This window comes from Castor canadensis, chromosome 3 (genome assembly GCF_047511655.1).
Source record: "Castor canadensis chromosome 3, mCasCan1.hap1v2, whole genome shotgun sequence".
Taxonomy (NCBI): Eukaryota; Metazoa; Chordata; class Mammalia; order Rodentia; family Castoridae; genus Castor; species Castor canadensis.
This window is the reverse complement of record NC_133388.1, coordinates 31937390-31954749: the sequence shown is the minus strand read 5'-3', so window position 1 is coordinate 31954749 and position 17360 is coordinate 31937390. Positions and strand designations below refer to the sequence as shown.

At 39.9% G+C, this 17360-nt stretch overlaps 1 protein-coding gene across 1 annotated transcript in view; it reads right to left on the bottom strand.

The window, feature by feature from the left end:
• Nek9 (NIMA related kinase 9) overlaps positions 1 to 16948 on the bottom strand; it is a 37040-nt gene extending 20092 nt beyond the window's left edge. Inside the window, exons 1-10 of the mRNA XM_020175619.2 lie at positions 16573 to 16948; positions 14223 to 14400; positions 12040 to 12095; positions 11432 to 11502; positions 9855 to 9960; positions 7883 to 8014; positions 6666 to 6776; positions 5459 to 5523; positions 1248 to 1298; positions 648 to 840 (exon numbers count right to left, since the gene is read on the bottom strand). Of these exons, the coding sequence (XP_020031208.1) occupies positions 648 to 840; positions 1248 to 1298; positions 5459 to 5523; positions 6666 to 6776; positions 7883 to 8014; positions 9855 to 9960; positions 11432 to 11502; positions 12040 to 12095; positions 14223 to 14400; positions 16573 to 16791 (1182 nt within the window). The 5' untranslated portion in view covers positions 16792 to 16948. The remainder of the gene's footprint in view (positions 1 to 647; positions 841 to 1247; positions 1299 to 5458; positions 5524 to 6665; positions 6777 to 7882; positions 8015 to 9854; positions 9961 to 11431; positions 11503 to 12039; positions 12096 to 14222; positions 14401 to 16572) is intronic.
• Between the last annotated feature and the right edge of the window lie 412 nt (positions 16949 to 17360).

The following is a 17360-nucleotide window of genomic DNA, read 5'->3' as shown; positions in this document are numbered from 1 at the left end:
GCTGGGAGCTACAGTTAGGTAAAGATTAAAAGGCATCTGTTTTGTTTTAGCAATTTATGGGCAATTTGGTTAAGAGTCGTTTCAACTGAGTGGCAGGGATGGAAGCTGTATTGTAGATAGAGTGAGGAGTGGGAGTTAAGGAAACAGGTAGCAAACACAATGTGTTTAGAAGGTGAGAGAGACAGGGCAGAATCCAGAAGGCAACAAAAGGACATTTTATGCAAGATATACCTAGCCATTTTCAATCACAGGTGAAGGACTTGGAGACTGCCCGATATGGTATGTGCTTCATTTGTTTACAATTTTTTTTCAAAGATACTAGCTACTCTGACCCTCATAGTAACAGAGCAGAGTAAGAAACTTGTCTGAAATCATTCAGCTGTAAATGGCAGCCCAGTGCCCTGATTCAAAACCTGAGGCTTTTTAATTTTCTCTTTCCCATTCATTCATTCAAAAAATACTCAGAGGTATCCTAGTATATATCAGGCATAGGAATTTATCATGAACTGAACAGACCAAATCCCCGCTCTCATAAGAGCTAACATTCCATCTCCATGTTACAGTCCTGCAGGAGAGATTCAACTAATAAAATGTATAGACAGCCTGGGCCTAGTAAGCAACCAGGCTCATAGCACTGAGTCACTTACCACCCAGGTGTACAGTTCCTTCTCCACTGTGACCACGGCAAAGTGGGTGTTCCCTGCGCATACCTGCCGGGCACTACAACCACTCTTGATAACATCCAATTTCTGGGGGGTGGATTTCCCACCACCCCAAACATAGACTTCACTGGTTCGTGATGTCACCACTGCAATGGGTGCTTCAGTCACAGTGCTTGACCTGCAGTAACCCCCAGAACAAAGGCATATTTAGCATACAAACAGTATCAAAGAAGGCGGCTTCTAGTCCCTTCCCTCAGAACTGCCAATTATGGTAAGAGAAAGTATGTTCTTTCAACCCTCTCTCATAGCAGGTTTTGCAAAGCCTGCCTCAGGGCTTCATCATAGCCTGGGCAGACCAGATTCCAGTGGAATCCATAACTCCTACACTTTCAACATTCATCATGGTAATGTCCATTTTAGTGTGAGGGTTAATATTACAGCTTTCTTCTCAGAATGACTATTTGGCATTTAAGCGGATATTGGGTCCTGAAAGGATTTGGAAGGCTACTGGGCCCATGTAAGACCCTTATGGTGTGGGCACTGAGGATGTACAGTATTAATTTTCAAGAGTCTTTTGAATATTACCTTGGTCTCTTTGTAGGTGCATTAAGTAGAGTGACTTTTTCCTCCATCTCTCTACCAAAACAAAAACAAAGATACGTGAGTGAAATTACAGGTTCTTACACTGCAATTGTGTCTCTAATACATTTCAGATTTAATCCTCTTATTAATGGTGTGTACCCTGCAACATTACAATTCTTTAAGGAAGATAATCTCTATACAACTTACACAGGTCTGGCATTAGACAATTCATTAACTATAAGAGGGCCAACAGTTTTGGACCATTTGCTTCCCTCTTTTTTTTCTTTTCTTTTCTTTCTATTCTCTCTCTCTTTTTCTTTAAACTTTTTTTTTTTAACAATCAGCATACTTTAGCAGTACAAGGGACTTCATTGTGATATTTCTATATAAGCATACAGTGTACTCTGAACAAGTTTGCCCTCTCTATTATATTCCCTTAGTCCCTCTCTTCCCCTCTTTTTCAGATAGTGTTTGTTTTCAATCTCTAAGAAACAGACAAGGCTGGAACAGAGAGCCTGGAGAGCCTCTGAGGCACATGATGGACACCTCTATGTGCTCTGCCCACTGACTCCCCAAATGTAGTATCTCCAAGCCTGGACTTATCTTTCTCCCAAATCAGCTTTTCTTTCTGACTCTCCTGTGTTTGTAACTGGCAACATACCCCTCCCCCATTCTCTCCCAATCAACTTTAGGCATCTCAAACTTCTCCCTCTTTCTTTAATATTTCCTTTCTATAGATTTAACATATACAGAATCTGCCCCTCTTTGTTGTTGCTGTTTTTGAAATGGCATCTCACTATGTATCCTAGGCTGGCCTCAAATTTGCTATGTGTCCCAGTGCTGCTCTTGGACTCATGATCTTCTTGCTTCAGCCTCCTAAAAATAAGGATTACAGGCATGTGCCACCACACCTGGCCACAGTGTTTTTATATTCAACATTTCTTGCCTAGTTTTACTTTCTCAGCTCTGGGCAGCTTCACTTCCCACCTGTACTGTGGTAGGGCCTCCTAGGCAGCCTCACTACAGTTCTACACTACTTTGATGGGTCCTATACTAAACTAACACTGATCCTAGTACTGCCAAATGACTCTTGTTTGGGCATGCCTCTCATCACATGAACGACCCCCTCACAAACGCCCAGTACTTACTTGTACACTCTCTTTTGTGTCAAGTCTGACATAGAAGATCCCCTACTCCTTTACTTACAACCCAAGCTCTAGCAAGGGCTGTCATTCTTCATAAATCTATTATAGCTTATCTTCTGCATAACGCTCAGGCATCAGTAATTTTTTTTGGTTCTTTTGGTAGTACTGGAGGCCCTGAACACAGGGCCTTGTGTATACCAGGCAAACACTAAACCACTGAACCCTAAGCATCAGTAAGTTTTGAAAGCTCAATTCCTAAGACTTTGCATTGAGAGCCCCAGGACTAGAACCATGAATCCAGCCAAACAGGTGTTTCCCACAACTTCTTGTATCTATGCTTTTGCTTTTGTTATTTTCTGTCTAGAAAATTATCTTATGTTTTTCCATCAAAATACAAAGTTCTAACAAAGTACATGTAAGTCTGTAATTTTTAGTAAAAATTTCACAAACTCTCAATTAGAATATTTCAGTAAGAGATTAAAAGTGATTACATTGTTGGAATATATGCTAGATAAAAAGCTTAAGTATGTTTAAATAACCAGCCCCAGAATATGATATTGCCTGAATACTCATAGAACATGAATAGAAGGTCATAATGCTGTATCTGGAGTGTAACATATAATTCTAGGCACCAAAACACTGATTAGAGAACAACTGGAAACCAGAAAAGACTGATTATGGATCAGCACTTAAATGTTAAGCCCTAAAACTATGAAACTACCTAGAAGAAAATGTAGGGAAAATGCTTTAGGACATGGCCTAGGCAAAGATTTTTTTGGATATGTCCTCAAAAGCATACACAATAAAAGCAAAAACTGACAAATGGGATTAATCAAACAATTAATCAAATTGCTTCTGTACAACAAAAGAAACAATCAAGAGTGAAGAGAAAAAAAAAAAAAAAAGTGAAGAGAGCCGGGCACTAGTGGCTCACACCTGTAATCCTAGATTCAGGAGGCAGAGATTGAGAGGATCATGGTTTGAAGCCAGCCTGGGCAAATAGTTCACAAGACCCTATTTTGAAAAAAAACCTATCACAAAAAAGGGCTGGTGGAGTGATGCAGGGTGTAGGCCCTGAGTTCAAACCCTAGTACTGAAGAAAAAGAAAGAATGAAGAGAAAATCTACAGAATAGGAGAAAATATTGGCAAACTCTTCATCTGATAAGGAATTAACTTATTTTCATACCAGTTTCTTATAATTATATAAGGAACTCAGGCCACTCAATAGCAAAACAAAACAAAAATACCCACAAAGAATCTGATTTCAAAAATGGGTGAATGATATCTGAATAGATGTATTTCAAAAGAAGACATACAAATGACCAACAATTATATGAAAAAGTGCTAAACATCACTAAGCATCAGAGAAAAGTCAATCAAAACCACAATGAGGTATCACCTAATCTCTGTTTAAATGGCCATTATTAAAAAAAAAAAAAGACAAAAATAATAAATGCCGGTAAGGGTGTGGGGAACTTCTCATACACTGCTGAAGAGAATGTAAAATAGTATAGTCATTAAGGAAAATAGTATGGAGGTTCCTCAAAAACTAAAAATAGGCTGGGCAATGTGGCATGTATCAGTAATCCCAGTTCTTGAGAGGCCAAGGAAGGAGGATTTTGAATTTGAGGCTACCCAGGGCCACAAAGCAAGTTCTAGCCCAGCCTGCACTGTATGAGACTCCTTCTCAAAAACAAAAATGGACTGGGAGATTGGTAGAATGCCTACTTTTCAAGCATGAAGCTCTGAGTTCAAACTCCAGTACCACAAAAATAAAAATAAAAAATAAATAAATTAAATCAAAAACCAAAAAAATCCCTGTAAAACAGAACTGCCTATCACCTGGCAATCCCTCTACTGGGAAGACAAACATTGCTGGAGGCTGGGTGTGGTGGCTCAAACCTATAATCTCAGGAGGATAAAAACTCAAGGTCAATCCAGCCAAGAAGTTAGCAAGACCTCATCTCAATAAGTAAATCAGGTGTGGTGGGATGTGCCTGAGGCCCCAGCTATATGAGAGGCATAAGTAGAAGGATCTCTGACTGACTGAGGCCAGCTCCTAGCAAAAACCAAGACCCTATCTTGAAAATAACTAGAACAGAAAAGGGATAGAGGTAAGGGTCAAATGGTAGAATGCTTGCCTAATAAACGCAAGGCTCTGAGTTCAAACCCCAGTACTACCAACAAAAACCAAACAAGCTGGGTGTGGTGGTATACACCTGTAATTTCAGCTATGTGGGAGGTGGAGAAGGGAGGATCATGGTTTTAGGCTGGCCCCAGGCAAGATCAAGAGATTCTACTTGAAAATAAACTAAGCAAAAAGGATTGGCAGTGTGGTCCAAGTAACTGAGTACTTCTCTATCAATTGTGAAGCCCTGAAATCAAACCCCAGTACTGTACAAAATTAAAAAACAAAAAACTCATGCCTGTAATCCTAGCTATTCAGGAGGCAGCCCTGGGCAAATAGTTCAAGAGACCCTATCTTTAAAAAATCTATCACAAAAAAGGGCTGGCAGAGTGGCTCAAGCAGTAAGAGCAACTGCTTTGCAAGCATGAGGCCCTGAGTTCAAACTCCAGGGCTGCAAAAACAACAACAATAAAAACAAACAATCCCACTCCCCCCAAAAAACCTGGATGTGGTAGTGCATGGCTATAATCCCAGCTACCCAGAAGGCAGAGGAAGGAGGATCAGGGTACAACTAGGGAAAAAGTGAGGGACCTATCTGAAAAATGAACTAAAAGCAAAAGGACTAAGGGCATGGCTCAGTGGTAAAGCACTGGCCTAGCAAGCTTGAGGCCCTGAGTTCAAATCCAAAACAAAACCACCAAAACCAAAACTTAGTTAAGGACATCAATGTCTCAACTCTAGAACAAAAACCCCACAGATTGGGGGCTCTTGGGTGTCACGAATACAAATTTAGAATAAAACAGCCAAGAAGGTGAAAATTAGGAGGCACCCTTAAGCAATGAAAATAGAGGTATGGGTAGAAAATAGCACTAACATAGTCAAGTTAGTTGTGGTATTCTCAACCATCTCTGCAAAGACAAATGATTTCTTTGTATTTTACCTCCTTCGTTTCCTGAGAAGAGGACGATCCAGAAGTTCATCTGCAGTGGGTCTCTGCTCAGGATCCTAAAAAGAAAGATTAGTTTTCACTTACAGGGAATGTGTAATATGGGATCTAATAAAAAATTTTATTTCCTCTTAAAAGGCTATAGTCAAAGACTACTGTATATTATCCTTTTATTTCAAAAATCGTATTTCTTATGTCACATTCCTTTTTTTTTTGTTGTGGTGCTAGAGTTTGAACTCAGGCCCTCACACTTGCTAGGCAGGCGCTCTACCACTTGAGCCACTCCTTACATTCCGTGTATAATGCCTAACTCTCATTATTTGCATATGAGCGAGGATTTTTACAATGTATCTTCTTCACTTGTTCAATTATAGAAACAGCTCTCAAACCCCAATACATACAGCACCAAAGAATCAACTGGGGTGTATACTGCAAATAAGAATTTCTGGGCTTTTTTCAGAGATTCTGTGCTCTGAGGCAAAGTCAGGGAATCTTCTTTTTTACATATAAAACTCTCCCACTCATTGGGGATTATGATATCAGAGAGCCCTCTGACAACACTTTGAATAATGCTAAAACTATATATGAAGTAAGGTAATCCTAAGATAACAGAACTACATACATTCTGCACATTAGGAACTCTAAATTATCTTCGACTTCAGTTTTATAAAAATCAATTTATAAGACGAGAGCCTATGCCTATAATCCTAGCTACTTGGGAAGCTGAGATCAGGAGGATCAAGGTTCAAGGTCAGCCTGGGCAAATAGTTTGCGAGACTCCATCTCTATAATAACCAGAGCAAAACGGACTGGAGGTGTGACTCAGGAGGTAGAGTGCCTGTCTTGCAAGTGTGAAGCCCTAAATTCAAACTCCAGTCCCATGGGGGGGGGGGCGTGTGTGTGTGTGTGTGTGTGTGTGTGTGTGTGTTCATTAAAATTAACATTGACCATAAAAAATGGGATATAATTTAGATGGTAAAACCATTTCACAAATTAATATTTACAAAATGTAATAAAGTAAGAATTTACTTAGTGAAGTACACAACTACCATGAATTGGCAAGGCTTATGCTGTGTACAACCACAAATACCTTTTATATTGGGAGATAGTTTAATGTGGTTTATAGCTTATAGCATACCCCAAACACTAAGGCTGAAAGGAAAAACCATGAAGCTGAAATCAGTAAGTAAGCCATACCTACCTGGTCAAGGCATGCATGAACCATTTGGATCAGTTCTAAAGAGTACTGACTAGAATCAACATCCATGGCCCGGATTCCTTGCACGATCTTCACACATAGGTTGAGTGGATTCTATGAGAAAATAATGACTGTTATTGTTCCTGGTTACATAAAGATGACATTGTAATCTACCAGCAGGGGCTCAGAGACATCTGTGACCATTGTGTAAAGGACTGGAAATAGTTACACATTAGCTCTGATTTAATTTTATAACCATTGGTACGCATCAGTAAGAGCTTGGGGATACAGTGCTGCTATCAGATGGAATGAAGTTAGCGGCTGAGATGGAGATTATTAAAACTGTGACCTTGTGGCCAATAGCATGCTGCTCAGAACATATTGTAATCTGACCCTTCAACTGAATCTCAAGAGAAATGGAAGCATGGTTAGCCATGCTTCTTGGCCTCTAGTAACTCCCTTGCTAACTAACTTGCCTCCTAATGCGTACGCCTGAATAGTGGTTGAATAGGCAAAACGGCAAATACAACAGATAAGGCACCTCAGGAGATAATTATAATATTGTAATACCACCACCACCACCACTTTATTGAGAGACCACTATACACTAGACAGGCATACTACATAGATGATCTTTATCCTTACAAATTACTGCAAGGAAGTTATTATCAATTTGTACACAAGAAAAATGCAGCTTACCGATATTAAGTTACTTGACCCAAATCACAGACATTGCTTTAAAAAATATCAAAACACTTTAATGGATATTATATAATTTGCCTTAGCTTTTAAAGAAAAAATATGTAGATGAAGCTCAGGAAATAAAATGGCTCATCCAAACTGCAACATCATACAATTGACCCTAGAACCAGTTTTAAAATTATAGTCAACAAAATCAAGTGCTTGATTATGGTCATTTCAATGGGGAATTTAAGTTGGAGATAAATCTGGCCTATAGCATTTGTTTTCCTAGTGTGGTTTATTTGTTTTGTAGTACTGGGGTTTCAATTCAGGGCCTTGTACTGGCTAGGCAAGCACACCACCACTTGAGCCATTCTGCCAGCCCTGGCCTATACCATTTTAATAATATGCTATTAATTCAGTGCTCAATTATAGGCTGTTTTTATCTACAAGTGAATTCTGTTCAAGAAACCAGGCTGATTCACTTAATCAACATGTTCCATTCTCTAAGACAATACAGGGATAATACACCAACTTACAGTAGCATCAAACGTTCTCTTTAGCGTAAGTAGTTCAAAAATGACACAGCCTACTGCCCAGATATCAGACTTGAAGTTGTATTTTACTCCTTGGCAGAGCTCTGGAGACATATAATATGGGGTTCCCACAAGCTAAACAAAGAAAACAATCAAAGAATAACTTCTCTTCTGAGGTAACCAAATTAACATTTCAACAGCTAAATTAAATTTTCCAGGAATTTAAGATAACCACAAAACATTCATCACCAGATCACAAAATAGTGTTTATGAGAGAATGTCACTATGACAAGAAATTTTATTCATATCAAATCTTGTGAGCCAATTATAAAAGGACAATCTTGGGCATTCAAGGCCTACTAAAGACTTAACAGATAGTAAAACTGAAAAGCTCACCAATGGAAAAAAGGCAAACACTGGAGAGGGGGGAGATGGTAACTAAATAAAGGTGTTAAAAGCTCTACCTGAAATGCATGTAATGAAACTCTTTTTTCTTTTTTGTGGTGCTGGTAATTGAACCCAGGGACTCACACATGCTAGGTAAGCTTTCTACCAGAGCTATATTCCAAGCCCCAAACAATGAAACTTTTTAAATAGCCCAACTTGACATTTTTAATACTAACACAGTATTTCTTTTGAATGTGAAAAAGATTTTCTGACTTTAACAATGAATTTGGAAGCCAGATGTGGTGGTGCATGCCTGTAATCCCAGTATTTGGGAGGCTAAGGAAGGAGAATCTTGAGTTCAAGGTCACCCTGAGCTACATACCAGGTTTGTCTAAAAAAAAAAAAAAGGAGGCTAGAAATAAAAATATTCTGTATAGATACTATACCACCTCAGCAGTTTCAATAAACTAATAGCCATCTTTAGCCAGCAAAACGAAGAAATTTTCAAATGGCTTACATGGCATTTATACATTTTTGTATCATTCCTTCATTGCATTTAACTACCTTAAAAAAAAAAAAGTCAAAGTCTTGGTTTTATCAGATTGTTCTTTTTTTTCAGTACTTATTAGGTAAGCATTCTACCATCTGAGCCATGCCCCCTGCCCTTTTTTGTATTGGGTATTTTTGAGATAGGGTCTCACTTTTTGCCTAAACTGGCCTCAAATTGCGATCCTTCTGATCTTTGCCTCCTGGGTAGCTGGGATTAAAGGCATGAGCCACTGGTGCAGGCTATATCAGATTGTTCTTGATGAGAAAAAAATCCATACAAGGACATAATTACTAACTTAGTAGTTCAATTTGACTACCACCATATAAGTAATCAAGTCTCTGAAACAGACTCCTAACCCTAGATGTCTAAATTGCTTGCAGAAATATCTTGACATTATCAAAAAATATTAGGAGAAAGTAAGTTTTATTAACTTACACTTCCAAGTTCTTTTATGAACAGACCATTGTAAAACCAGAAGAGTAAAAATTGGGTTTTGTAATTCTAAAAGGATAAGATCACTGTCCTACAAATCAACTTATATATACTTTTTAACCAATGGTCCTTCTCAAACCCAGGGAATCTTCAATATAGACTGTGTATGATATTAAAGAGGAGATTGTTTTCTGGGTATTAACCTTTGTTTGTATTATACAACTTCTCTCTGAATCAGAAGCAAATTCAAAGGAAGCACAAAAAGAGATGTTCAACACCATGGTCTCAAATAATAAATAAGAGATAAAGTGAAATATACTGAATATCTTAGGCTGGAAAACAAAAGTAAAGCATTTTGTTGCTTTCAGAAAAGCCTCTAATTAGTGCTGGAAAAAGCTGTGTGGTCAAAGCTGTGATATATTCAATGACTCTCTAAAACATCTACTTATCCAGTAAGCCCAGGAAAAGACTTCTGAAGGCTTGTATTATTAGTATGGAGAACTTGCAAGCACATTGAGAAAAGTGTGCAAGATTTAGGGAGGATAGTTGTATCTCAAAAGGAAAGAAAAAAACAACAAAAAAAAGACAAAAGCACCTTATACTCACCGTCTCAGCCATGGAATACTCAGAATTAAGTTTCTTTGCTAGGCCATAATCTCCAAGTTTTATCAGGTTTGCCTTGGTCAGAAAAATATTTAAGGTCTTTATATCTCTGAAAAAAAGATATTGTATATTAAGTCACTATCACAATTCTCAACCCCCATTCTACCCAGGATTGGTACAGAATAAAAATGAATGCGTTACCACTGTTCAGTTTCTGTTACAGTGTCCTAAATGTCCCATGTAAAAGCAGTTACCACTTTCACACACATTTTTCCCCACTGAAGAGGGGACTTAGGGAATGGAGAATTAATGTCACTGTTTAGCATTTCTCAGCAAAGGAGTATCTCCCATATCAATGATGGAAAAGTAAAGTCAGATGAGAAAAATAGAGCTTCAGGCAACCATAACTCCTATAAAGTACACTTGCCCATTCAACTATTACTTATGCCTTGAATTTTGATATCAAGGCAATTAAACACCTGGCTGGCTTCAAAGTTTTAAATAATCTATTAAAGCAGGAAAAGAGGCTGTATATTTCAGCAACGATGTAACTAGATTTTTTTTTTTTGGTGGGACTGGAATTTGAAACTGCTTGAGCAGACCATTTTGCTCTGGTTAATTCTGGAGATAGGGTCTGGTGAACTATTTGCCAAGACTGACCTTGAACTGTAATCCTCCCAATCTCAGCCTCCCAAGCAGCTGAGACATGAGCCCCCAGCACCTGGCTGTAACTAGGCTGTTTTAGATCATTTAAAGAAAGTCACTGGTTACTTTCACAAAGATGAACTGGCCATAATGTAAGATAAAATATAATCTGTGCCTGGTTCATACTCTGGCTTCCTTTACTGAAAGATACAAATAAATCAGAAATGTAGTTCTTTACTTTTAAAAAGAAAACATACAACATTAAATAGCTTTCAAGAAATATATGTTAATTAGCCGGGCACTGGTGGCTCACCAGTAATCTGAAAGACTTGGGAGGCTGAGATTGGGAGGACTGACGTTCAAGGCCAGCCCAGGCAAATAGTTCATGAGACCCATCTCCAAAACAACCAGAGCAAAGAGGACTGGAGGTGTGGCCTAAGCAGTAGAGCACCTGCCCTGCAAGAGGGAAGCCCTGAGTTCAAACCCCAGTCCCACCAAAAAAAGGGAAAAAATATGTTAACTAAATGGACAAACCAAGAAAGAAACTTGATGGCTCAAGTGCCTGCCAAGCAAACACAAAGTCCCAAGTTCAGATCCTCCTACTGCCAAAAAAGAAACTCTAGTGAACCACGGGGCTCTCAGCTTAATATTTCTTTCTTATAGCACCTTCTAGGCTTGATGAATTAATGAACTAAATTCTAAGATATTTCTAAAAGAAATGACTCCTACTGAGATTCTTACTAGATCATAAACATGGCTTAACTACAGACAGTGAAGATCACATCCCTCATCACTCACTCTTTAGTGTCTTAATTTTATCAGTGGAAAAAGCTTGACTCCTTTATTAAGAACATAAAAGTGCTAATGGGAGGAACCCAGGATGAGGATTGGATTGGCAGGGAAGAATCTATCCCATAAATTTATTCACTTATTACCTATGAAGGATTCCAGCTTTATGGATACAGCTCACTGCTGAAACAATCTGAAAAAGGTACCACACCACCATCTGCAGACACAAAATATATTTGGGTTGGAAACAAAAAACTCCATTTAAGTACATACGCACGCACGTATAAACATACACAAAATGAAGCTGCAACCAGAGGTTATGATTTGACATAATTTGACTGACATCTCTTGCTTGTAGGTTGAGTAGGCAAAGAAAAGTAGGAGGGGTAAAAAGAAAAAGCAGGTGATCATAAAATAGTTCCAATGTTGTTACAAAATATAGTACGATGAAGCAGACTTGAAGAAAGAAACCCAGGAAGAATGCAAAGGTATAGAAAACTGGGCATACCAGTATGCAGTAATAGAACCAGGAAAGAAAGCTCATAGTGAATCATGATGTGGAGGTAAAACGTTTAGGAAGCAGCTATAGACAGCTTCCTTGTTAGAAGTTTCCTTTCTCATGAATATCAGAGCCTGGAAGGAGTCTGAACAAAAGGAAAAAAACACTCTTCATTGTTGGAAGAGTAAATACAGAACCAGAATTCAAGAATTAAGCATTATAATTCTAGCTTCCTTCCACAGACACATGAATTACCTCTTCCTCAAACAACTTGTCCTTCTGACGAAGGATTTTGTCATACAGGTTCCCTCCTGCAATTAAACAAGAAACAGATTTGAATTGCTTTATAGAGATCAAAGCTTGAATCCTGAATCCATTAGGGTTTTAACAAGTGACGTGAGAAAAGGCAGGATTCTGCTTCCTTTTCAAAGGAAATGACTTCTTCCTTCTTGGTTTTTTTTGCACATATGTACAAAACTCTTCCCATCTCTGTGTCAGAAACAGTGCTGAAAAATTCCCTTCCCCAACACACGAGGTTCAATATAAAAATAGGAAGTATGAAATTTTTATTTACTTTGTGGTATTGGGTATTGAACCCAAGACCTCATACTTGTTAGGCAATCACTCTACCACTTGAGCTACATTCTCAGCCCTTTTATTTTTGAGATATGGTCTTGCTAACTTTGCCTGGGCTGGTTTTGACCTTGAGATTCTCTTGCCTCTGCCTCCTGAGTAGCTGGGATCACAGGCATGTACTGTGATGCTTAAGAATGACATTTTTAGAAAAAATGAGAGTAAAAAGCATTCGTGTAGTACTCCAATTAGTGAAATAGCTTCAAAGTAGGATAATTTGCTTTTCCAGAACTCCCTTTTAAGGAACCTGCAATATTTTTTCTAATAATTTTCCCAGTGAGACTACTAGAACATAAGGGTTACATCTGTGATGAAATATTTTATATATACAGGGTACGTATCAAATTTTTCTTCCTACTTCCCACTGAAAAGGTTACCTAAAATTTAGGGGCTATCCCTAGACTGTTCCAATCATTACACCATTTATTAATTTCTTCCTGTGAAATAGTGTGAATTTGCTTTTCTTCCTTGTCAAGTAATAAAGGCAGCAAATGATCATGGTTCATCTTATTTCCTCCTACAGCTACAATTTATACTTTAACCCTGGCTAAACTTTTATAACTTCTTTCTCATTGCAATTTAGTAGCTCAGAATTCCAACGAATGTATCATTTGTTCTACATCTTCTTAACCACAAAGGAAATTTACTTATTTTCTGCTATTTCAAAAATTTTGAACTCAATCTTGAACATATCAGAACCAGAAACAATCATGAAACACAAGTCTAGACAAGAAGATTGTAAGTGAAGAATATGCTGGTACCTCTTTAGGAAAGGGTTTTGGGAGTTCTCTTTATAATAAAGGTAACAGATAATACACTATGTGTCAAATGCTTGCTATATACCAATGTCCTACGCTGTGGGTTTTACAAATTCATTTACTATGTCCCTTAGAAAGTAGGTAATATAATCAACAAACTCATTTTAAGATGAGGAAATTAAAGCAAATAGAAGTTAAGTTTCTTGCCCAGGGTTACAGAGCTAGAAAGTAGTGGAAGTTGAGATGTGGTATCAGTTTCTTTCTTTCTTTTTTTTTTTGGGTGACATGCTTCCTAGGCAGGTACTCTCACTGCCTGAGCCACTCTCCCAACCCCCTTTTCTTTTTTGTGATGGGATTTTTCAAGATAAGGTCTCAGGAACATTTGTCCTGGGTTGGCTTTGAACTGTGATCCTTCTGATTTTTCCCTCCCGAATAGCTAGGATTACAGACATGAGCCACCAGAGCCCAGCTCAGTCTATTAAACAACTAATCAATACTGCTATCTTACAAGAAACGTGAAGCTAGGCATGGTGACCCACATTCCTAAGTCCAGCACTTGAGAGGCTGAGGCAGAAGGATCACAAGTGCCAGGCCATCCTGGGCTACATAGCAAGATCCTGTCTCAAAAATGTCCAAAGAAATTATTTTCATTCAGTTATGATCTTTGGACCATTTTTCAATACGATAGCTATAGCTGAGGTTAATAAATACGACCTATAAGAGTTCATTAAATATTATATAATGTGGTATCAAACCACACTACATTTCTAATGGTTAGCAAATATCATTTCATGAGGAAAAGCCATGAGAAAAATCAATGTAAAATCCAACTGAAAAAATAATTTGAAAATGGAACTACAATCACAAGAAAGAATTTGAATATGCAGGGAAAAACTCCTCCCCCTATTTTGTACAGCACTTGAAAACTGAACCATGTCTCTTAAACTCTAGAAATCCATTTGAAGTTTTTCACTGTATATCTTTTCTTGTACTCTTTCCTTCAAGGTAAGTACGGGCACGGGAATGCCTGGCAGAAGTCCTCCTTACCATTACAATATTCCAGCTCAATCAGCAGGGTGGTATTGTCCATGAAGTGATTGTAGTAGGCAATAATGTTGTCGTGCTGCAGCAGCGCCAGAATAACAATCTCATTCAAGGCATCACGACGCTCCTTCTCAGACAGTCGGGTCAAATCAACTTCCTTCCACACAACCAGTGAGTCATCCTATAATACAGTAACAGGGGTATTATACTTCCCTTATGCCTGGCAGTGGGCGAATCCATCCCATATCCCTAAGCCTAGAAAGAAAACTTCCTACAGGGGCCAAGATTAACTTTCACTTTTTCATTTAGCCAGACTTTAAAGGTTCTGTATACAACTGAGCATTATAATTCACTGCAGAACTGGAGGAAATAAAACATTAAGACATTGTCACTTTGTTGCTACACTTAATCTGCACCATGTCAAATTCCAGGAAAAAAATAGGGGATGGGGGAAGATCTCAAAGATTGTGCTGAAGGAGGCTGCAAGACTGCTGATCATGAGGCTCTCAGCAAGGCTAGAATACTCAAGAGATGTGCACAACAGTATCAATAGCTGACCACCACTCTCGTAAAATGAAAATACTAAATTGCCTCTGATTTTATTTAGACGTCCCTAGTGATTTTTACTTGCCCTTTTGGATAAGAGTAACTCATACCCAATTTTTCACCCTTATAATCAATCTCCTGTCACACTTAGGTATCATGTTTTCCTCTATTCATGAAACTGCATCCCAACCCATGAACATCCCACCTACAGAACGTTCCTTCTGAACACCTCTGCCATGCCTTTAAAATTTTTTGAAAAAACTTTGATAAGCTGTTTACCGCACTTATTTAATGCAACAATTCCCTTAATTTTCAGAACTCATACACTGAAATGGTATTTGTCCATTCTTTTTCATTTATACACATTCACAACTAAAATGCTGTTTGTTTACTAACATGACCAATTTGTCTTCGCACTGAAGTATATAACCTCCTTTATGGAAAGGGTTGCTTGTAATTAAACTTTCTAAGTTCACACAGGGGTAATGCTAGTTCTGAGGAAGTATAATCAAATCTAACTGAAACCTAGTAATCAAGTTTAACATAAAAGTGGAATGGGATGGGTAAAAAGATGTGAAAGTCTAGCTCTAGTTTAAGATTTACTTCTAAACTTTAAGTGGGCAAATAACTTAAATATACAGTCGTGGTTTCTCTAGAAAATAGAAATACCAATGCTCACCTCCTTTCATACATTGCATGCAAATAAAGAGACTACGAAGAATGACAGTAACTCTAACAATATACATTAATGTGGCATTAGGCTAAAAAAGAACATTTAAAGATACTATCTTGTAAGCCACCTCTCCTCCATCTTTCAGCCTTAAACATATGCTGGGGGCTGCGGTGTGGCTCAGTGGTAGGCATTTCCCTAGCATCCACAAAGCCCTGGGTTTAACCACAGTACAGAAAAAACAAAAACAAAACAACATATGCTGGCCTGGAACAGGCGCCACAACTGTAGATGGATCACTGATGGATGAATCACCTTTAGCCACCTCAGCAAGTTCTCATTAAATATTTACCCTACAGCTAGAGTTTTAAGATTCTAGTGCTCAATTTCAACTTATGGTTGTTTTTTGTAAGTAGAATCAGCACCGCAGGGCTTTAAATCTGTACACGTTCTTAATTTGAGGTGTCCCCAAAGGATGTGCATATGTACACGTGTGGACGGAAAGGGGAAGGTCGGGTCACCTCGCTTATACTGGGTCCTCAAAGGTACTGTCGTTCCCCCAACGTAAGAACTAATGGCTCAGAATAAACCAATAAAGCATTTCCCACGCATAAACGCTACAGGTTAAACACTGATAAAGAAACCAACACACGACAATCTTCCAAGAGATGTTCAAGAAGAACGTCCAACTGAGGGATCTCTTCTGAACTTACAGACTTACCAGACTTGCTGCTGGTGGGGGTATTTTGAAATTATGCCCCTCCTCCCTACCCGACCCGGGAGAACCACACAACATGAGAGGAGGGAAGCTTTGGCAATACCTTACATTGGTCTACCAATTTACAGCTTGCAAAGCATCTTCATTTGATTCGCAAAATAGCTATTAAAAATAAAAATGATTTTTAAGGTGGTTATTCCTTAGCCCAGTTTACAAAAAGGAAACAAAAACTCGGTGGACAGTTCGGTGGTTTGTTCACACAAGTAACGGGTGAGTGCAAGCGCAGGTGACAGGGAAGAGCCGCGAAGACCCCGGGATAAACGTGACACCCTAAGCGGGGAGGCTCAGGTCGCGCGTAGAACCGGAGCCGGCCGGGGCTGGCCAGGAAGGGCTGGGGGGACAGGGGGGCCGCTAGCTACCTCGGTGCGGCGGTACAGTGTGGCCTCCCCAAAGGCGCCGCGACCCAGGACGCGGATGGGGATATAGTGCAGCTCCTCCTGCTCCGCCGCGCCGCCGCCGGCTCGCGGCCCCGGACCTGCACTGGGGCCCGGGCCCGAGTCCCCGCCACCCCCGGACTCGCTCCCAAAGTCCGAGTTGATGGAATCGCAGTGTCGCTCGTACTCTCCCAGCACCGACATGGCGGCGGCCGCGGCTCTCGGGGACCGGCCTGCGTGTTCCCGATGGCGCTGGCCGTGCAGCGCCTGGCTCGCTTTAGACGCCCGCCAGCGGTTCCGTCGGCCTCGCAAGCCCGCGAGACTCCATGGTGGCTCCTGCCCCCTAACCCGGAAGCAGTTCTTGGTGTTTCCGGCCCGGCGAGGTTTTCCTCCGTCTTCGCTCACCCACTTGAGTAGTACAGCTGCCAAGGCTTCCCGTCTCCCGGGCCCGTGGGGAAAGAGTAGCCTCGGGCTAAGGTGGGCGGGCGCTCTGGGCGCCCCAGAGCTTCGTGGAGCCGAAGGGCCCCTGCAGGGACCAGGAAGTCACCGATGGGATGCGATCCGAGGTCTGCATCCCTAGCCAAGTCCTCATACTGCTCAAGGTCCAGAGGGCGTCCGTCTCATCAGGCTTGTCGCAAGAGCTGTGACTGGGGAAGCAGTCCTTTGCAGCGCTGGACAGTGCTCTGGTTTAATGAGATGTAGTAGCTATAGTAAAGTGCGGGTTTTTTTTTCCGTAGTACTGGGATTTGAATCCAGGGCCTGGCGCTTCCTAG